This window comes from Phaethon lepturus, unplaced genomic scaffold, assembly GCF_000687285.1.
Source record: "Phaethon lepturus isolate BGI_N335 unplaced genomic scaffold, ASM68728v1 scaffold39772, whole genome shotgun sequence".
In the NCBI taxonomy this organism is placed as follows: domain Eukaryota; kingdom Metazoa; phylum Chordata; class Aves; order Phaethontiformes; family Phaethontidae; genus Phaethon; species Phaethon lepturus.
The window spans coordinates 5,160-11,770 of record NW_010523316.1 but is presented as its reverse complement, the minus strand read 5'-3'; the positions used below and the strand labels follow the sequence as shown (position 1 = coordinate 11,770).

Below are 6,611 nucleotides of genomic sequence, written 5' to 3'. Positions count from 1 at the left end.
TGCCACCGGCAGCCCTCCGCGCCCGTCTCAGCGACGACCACCTGGGAGCGCTCTTCGCCCTCCTCAGCGTCAATGACCGGTGAGCAGTGGCCCGGTCTCGCGGGCCTGACCCGGCCCCGCCGCCTCCTCTCTCCCTTTTCCCCGGAGCGGGGTGGCTCCAGTTGCTACTCCATCTCCTTCCCTGCCCCTCTTCAGGGCGGGAGCTGGCACAGCTGAGGATCTGGGAGCACTCGGCGCTGTCCTTTTCTTGAAAGGCTTGGTTTTCTTTCTGTCCTGCTCAGGGAGCAGGTGTCTGCGTGTGTTTCCATCCTGGAGAGGCTCCTGCAGGCCCTGGACCCGGTTTATGTGATCCAGAACCTCAGAGAAGAGCTTCAGAAAGGGCTTTTCCACCCCGATGACGCTGTGAAAATCCTCACCATATCTCAGGTACAGGGTTTTTCTCCAGGAGGAGGGGACAGAGCTCTGTCTTGAGCCAGACTGGGTTAGTCTTAATCTGTTACTGTTTTTCATGTCCTAATTTGTGACAAAAGTGCTACATCAAGTGTTATCTGCAGGAATTGCACTCTGAAATGGTCATATAATTTTGGATAAATATCATCCAATGTGTTGGTATATAATGCTTTATGATGTGTCTGTTAAACATAATGTATAAAACTGTGTCTTGAGAGAAGTAACTTGTAAATTAATCTTCTGTCACATGTTCAGGATAAGCTTTCTAAGCCAGCACTAGCAGGAGGTGCCATAAGAATTAAGTGCAGCACCACTTTGATATTCAGGATACTTTGAACAATATTGTGGAAACACTGAAGAGGAATAGGCCATAGTAACTTGACACTTGTTGCATTAATATGAAAGAACAGAATTGTGGAATAGTTAGTTTGGAATGGAATTCTAGCAGGATATTGTCCAACTGAGTTTTGAGTATCTCCAAAAAAGGTGATTCCATCAGTCTGGGTAGCTGTTCCAGTACTTGAATGTCCTTATGGTGGGAAAAGTTTATTTTAATGTTACTTTGTATAATTACTTAATCATGTCTTTAGGTTGGGAGGATTGTTGAAAATTCAGATGCTATTACAGAAATTCTCAACAGTCCTGAACTATTACGGCAAATAATAAATTGCATTGGTGGAGAGAAGATAGCAGTGGCTAAAGAGGTAAGCGTTGCTTTGTTTTTTTCTTTCTCCACAAACTGATGTGGACACTGCACAGAACACCTTTTCTACTGTGTCTGAGATGACAGCCTCTGTTCCTCTTTGAAAAAAGAGAGCTTATGTTGCTTGAAAGATGTTATAAGCATGTAGGTGCCTAAAGCCCAGAAATTATGTAGATGTGATAGAAAATTTACCTAGAACTGTTATCTTACGGTAGCTATTGATGCCAAAGTGAACTCATAGATCTGAATTTGATGCCAGAGACTTGAATCACAGATCATAGCTCTCGTCAGTGAAAAGTGAATTGCAGTTAACATTTTAGATGTATAATTTCATTTAATGTGTTAGCAAAGAACATTGAAAGCATGTCTGATCCTCTTGGATTTTCTTCTCTCTGTGGGTTTGTTTGTTTTTAATAATAAGCTCCTGTTTTTGCTTCCAGGCCATCAAATCTCTCTCAAGAATAGCACAGACGCAAGATGGCTTGGAGGCTTTATTTGTGAGCAGTTTGCTCAGTGACTTGAAAAATGTCATGGCAACAAGTGATATTGTTCGATACAGAGTATATGAGGTAGGGATGCGATCAATGTTAGCATTTGAATGACATGATGCTGCAGTTCTCTTGGACTGTTGTTCTGAATTACAATCTAGATTTTATGGCTTGCTTTTACATCGGTATTTGTCACTGCTTTACAAACTTTTCTTCATGTCTACATTTTGTCAAGACTAGAAAGGAGTAGGAAGAGTACAGCAGTGTTCACTCTTAGATAATGTCATAACTTCTTTTTTTCAGTTTATGGCGCAAAAGTGTGAAGTACTGTTTACATCCTTTATTTTCTAACTTGTGGTGCCTAGGATATTGGAAGGGCTACACAGAGTTTAACTAAAGATACAATCAAATATTTACCTCTCTGAAAGTAAAATAGCTGTTGTAGTCTCTTAGCTTTTGCATGTGAAGTGCTATTGAAACTTCTGGAGGGGGGGAAGAGACAGAGGTAGATGCCAAGTGTGTCAGTCTATATACATATAGCAATGAAGAAATAATACAATTTAGCCATTCTAGAGCTTAACGGGGATAGCACTGATGATCTTCTGAAGAAAAGATGACTGCGAACAGAAGTCAAATGCATGTGCTGTAAACTTGGAACTCCGTATGAACTTGTTTCAGGCAAACATTTAGGTTAATCATAAAAAGTCATTGCATTCTATATTTAATATATAGAGAGTTAGTCAGCATTATAAAACATATTTGGCCATTACTGTGAGTTGTTAAAGTATTTTTATAAACCATTTTTTTTTTCCCTGTGCTTTTATTTAGTTAATTGTCGAAATTTCTTCGGTGTCAGCAGATTCGCTAAATTACTGTGCAAACAGTGGATTAATATCAGATTTAATTGGAGAGCTGACTGGAGATGATGTGCTGGTCAGGTATGTTGGTAGTGAGTTTGTCAATGAGATTTCCCTTGTTGTTACAACTCTGATGTTCAGTCTTAAAATAACACTCTTAAAACATATTTGTCTGTGTTTCTTGAGAAATCCTTTTCAGGAGAACACTTGTATCTGCCTCTTCTTAAACAGCCTTGAGTGTGAAATACTGTATAATTAAATTTGAGAACCAAGATGAAGTTTCCCCAGTATGCTGTGATAATTGTAATGATGGGCTGCAATATAAATACTTTAGAATTCCTTCCAACTAATACACCTAAAGGGAGATAGCTGAGTGAGCTTGGAGGAGTATTGGACAGTTGTGGGGTAGTTTGGTTGGGTTTTTTTTTTGTCTGTGTGTGTTTGTTTGGATTTTGTCTTAAGGGTACAAAACCTGTTTTTAACTTTCACAGTACTCATCTGAAATAGGCCAAAATAACTGTTTGTCTGTTACAGAGCTACATGTATAGAGATGGTGACCTCACTGGCCCATACTCCACATGGGCGTCAGTATCTTGCTCAACAAGGAATTATTGATAAAATTTCAAACATCATCGTTGGTGCAGAGTCTGATCCTTTCTCGGGCTTCTATTTACCAGGTTACATCATACATTTCTTGTTTCCAGTGTTTACTGCTTGCTTTTATTAATGACTTAAATTGAGAGGACTATTAAGCCTCTGTTCTGAAAGCTCATGTGAATTTTTGAGTATTAGAATGTGTATGTTGGACGTGTACAAAGAATGCTGAAGGACAGTCTAACACGTGAATAATATTACTCATTAACAGTGGTAGTACAGGTAAGTTATGGAGAGACTGTAATGTACATCTGAAGTTTGTGTTTTTGTAATCTTTTTTTATGAATTCAAGGTGGCAGCTGTTGTATCATGAATTAAGTAACTTCCAAAATATTGACTTGTTCCTTAGTTCTGTCCTTATTCTCATGCCTTTCCCGAACAGTATTCAGACTTAATAACGCTAGTTTAGCAGTGAAACAATGTTATGTTGATGTATGTTTAATTTTGACATTGCTAAAGTTATTGTTCCTTCACTCTCAATGCTTTTTTTTTTTGGTCTTGTTCTCTCAGGATTTGTTAAATTTTTTGGAAATCTGGCTGTTGTAGACAGTCCACAGCAGATCTGTGAACGATACCCTGTCTTTATGGAAAAAGTCTTTGAAATGGCAGAAAGTCATGATCCGACCATGATTGGAGTTGCTGTGGACACACTAGGAATCCTGGGATCAAATGTGGAAGGCAAACAGGTTTTACAGAAAACTAGTTAGTATAATTTTTCTTTTCTTTAATAAAACTTTCTCAGTATGTCATAATATACAAGAGTGGATTGGTTTGGTGTAATAGAGAAAGGAAAAATGTATTTATTTATCCAATCAAGGGTGTCTGAATAGCTGTACTATAGCAGATACGGCATTTTTTAATTGTCTTGCCAGACGTGGCAGAATGAAATGCCTGGCAGCCAGAATTCTCATATCACAAGCATGATTCAAATTATTCTTTTCTAGTGAGCTGCATCATATGAATCATCAGTAGTTGTGTTGTTTTAGATTTCTCTGTTTCTACTGATGTCATGACCTCACTGGGATTGGAAAAAATATGAACTATCATGTAATAATCCCTTTGTCAAGACTGCATTGTTTTTCTTAATATAAAATTGTTCAGAGAATTCGAAGTAGGTGCTAGACTTTGCTTTTTAAGTGAAAATCTGTATTAGCAGATAGCTATTGGAGCATTGTAGAATGGGATTGAAGATTTCTAATTACAGGTGTACTAGGGTACACACTTGCCAGGATAACTGGACTATCTGTGACACAACTTCCTTTTTGTAGTCTGGAGAATTAACGTAAAAACTTTGGATTTGCCTGTCTTAGATACATATGAAGCAAATTGAATCTTACACTGCTTTTATTATAGTAGATGAAGACATTGCCTTTGTCAGGTTTAATGTACAACACATTTTCTACCAGTAAATGTAATATAATGTGACTGACAGGTAACTTTGTACTCCTGTAGAGGTCTATCTGAATTAATTAAAAGCACTTTGTTTTTGTCTTCAAAGGAAGTAGATTTCAAAATCTGTTAAACAGAATAGGGCACCAGGCAAAGAATGCCCCCACGGAGTTACGACTTCGATGCTTGGATGCAATTTCATCTCTTCTTTACTTGCCTGTAAGTTTGTGGTTTGGTTTGTCTTTTTTAATGACAAGAATGAAAGTATTGTGCATCTGACTAATTAATTGTGTGAAGACCTTTTGCAGCATCTAGTTTAGGTAGAAGTGGTAGCTTTCTAGTATTCAGAGTCATTAACTTTACTGTTTTTTGAAATTCCCTGATTTATTTGTTTGCTTAAAGTTTGCGTTTCTAAGAAGGCAGGTGTTCTGAAACCTGTTTACAAAATATGAAGTCAAGACAGCACTGGCAAGGGAATGAGTTTAATATTCTTGTGCTTTAAAAGGCTAGTGGCAAACTGCTCTAATCCCTGCATATGTCCTTTAGTGATCTGGTTTTAATAGCGTAGCTCTAAATGAGCGAGTAAGCCATTTTAATTTGTCTTGCAGGACTGCACTCCAGCACAGCACTTATCTTGTATATCAAAATCAATTTATTTAAGTCTGTCGTCCAAGCTAAACAAAATATAGAAGGCCATTTCTTCATTCATGAAAATAAGTTGAAAATCTAAACTATTTCAGTTTAATCTGCTGGAGGTTTGTTTTAAATAACTTCCTGAACTATTGAACATATTCTCAGAACTTGAAACTTTCCATAATCCTAATCAAACTCTTTTATTTTTGTATACGATACGTGTAGCCAGAGCAGCAGACAGAAGACCTTTTAAGAATGACTGAATCATGGTTCACATCCTTGTCTAGCCAGCCGTTGGAACTCTTCAGGAGCATCAGTACTCAGCCGTTCCCTGATCTCCACTGTGGGGCTTTACGGGTATTTACAGTAAGTGCTTTTTATTTTTAAAGACCAGGTAGTGAGTTGTATTGCCATTCAGTCTCGGATTACTTGGGGTTTTTTAAGTGAATGCTACAAACTTATTGTTGAAGCCCTGAAGTGGTCAGAAATAAGGCCTTTTCATTGTGCCCCACTTGGATTCACCATTTAAATAAAGCAGGAGACATGTCATGTCTGTAATGCTTATTTTCTAATAAACTGGAGAGAAAAAAAAACGCAACAGCTATGCTCTAGGGCACTGCTTTGGTATTGGAGGCACTGCTGTGATAATTCACTGAAAACCTTAAAGATAAGCACTGAGCTGTACTTGTTTTCCTGTGTTAAACCCTGCTGCTTGCTTTGAGTGGTGGTTGTGTGACTACTGTGTAGAATGAATATCCTATTTAATTTTTTCTGTCCCTTGGCTATTTGCATAACAGCCTACCATGTAACTGGTTTTGGGGTTTTTAAAATGAGGTGTTTCCCCCTCCTCTCTCTTTTGTCTTCATGTTTAGGCTATTGCAAATCAACCATGGGCCCAGAAGCTGATGCTTGACAGTCCAGGTTTTGTGGAGTACATTGTAGACAGATCTGTGGAGCCTGACAAAGCTTCGAAGGATGCCAAATATGAACTGGTTAAGGCGCTCGTAAACTCTAAAACAATCGCAGAAATCTTTGGAAATCAGTATTACTTGAGGCTTAGGGCTTACTTGCGTGAAGGCCCTTATTATGTTAAGGCAGTTTCTACTACAGCTGTGGAAGGAGCAGAATAATGTCATTGATGTCTTGGTTCCCCTTCTTGCAAACCATGTTACTGAAATAGGTGTTAAAATGTAAGCTGTAAAGACCCTCCGCACTGGAGTCTCTTCAGATTGTCTCTTTAAAGGAATGTGAAGCACTTTGACTCTATTTGAGATGAGTCATGAGAGTAAATCAAAATGTATAGGGCACAGCATATTTTCCTATAGAATGTCATGGCAGAAGTTCTCTGTGTACTGTCGTGACACAAGTAACCAAGGTAAGCACTCTACCAACTGCTGACTGTGTTTTATTTTGCAGAAATTATCAGTGTTTGGTTAA

At 38.4% G+C, this 6,611-nt stretch overlaps 1 protein-coding gene across 1 annotated transcript; it reads left to right on the top strand.

The window, feature by feature from the left end:
• Positions 1-5: 5 nt before the first annotated feature.
• Positions 6-6,304, top strand: PSMD5 (proteasome (prosome, macropain) 26S subunit, non-ATPase, 5; the record flags this gene model as incomplete). The annotated part of the gene is made up of 10 exons (XM_010282093.1): positions 6-79; positions 282-426; positions 1,041-1,154; positions 1,594-1,722; positions 2,470-2,579; positions 3,033-3,175; positions 3,663-3,854; positions 4,651-4,760; positions 5,400-5,540; positions 6,047-6,304. Coding segments are annotated over 10 exons (1,416 nt in total), but the record flags the coding sequence as incomplete, so codon positions are not given.
• Positions 6,305-6,611: the final 307 nt, after the last annotated feature.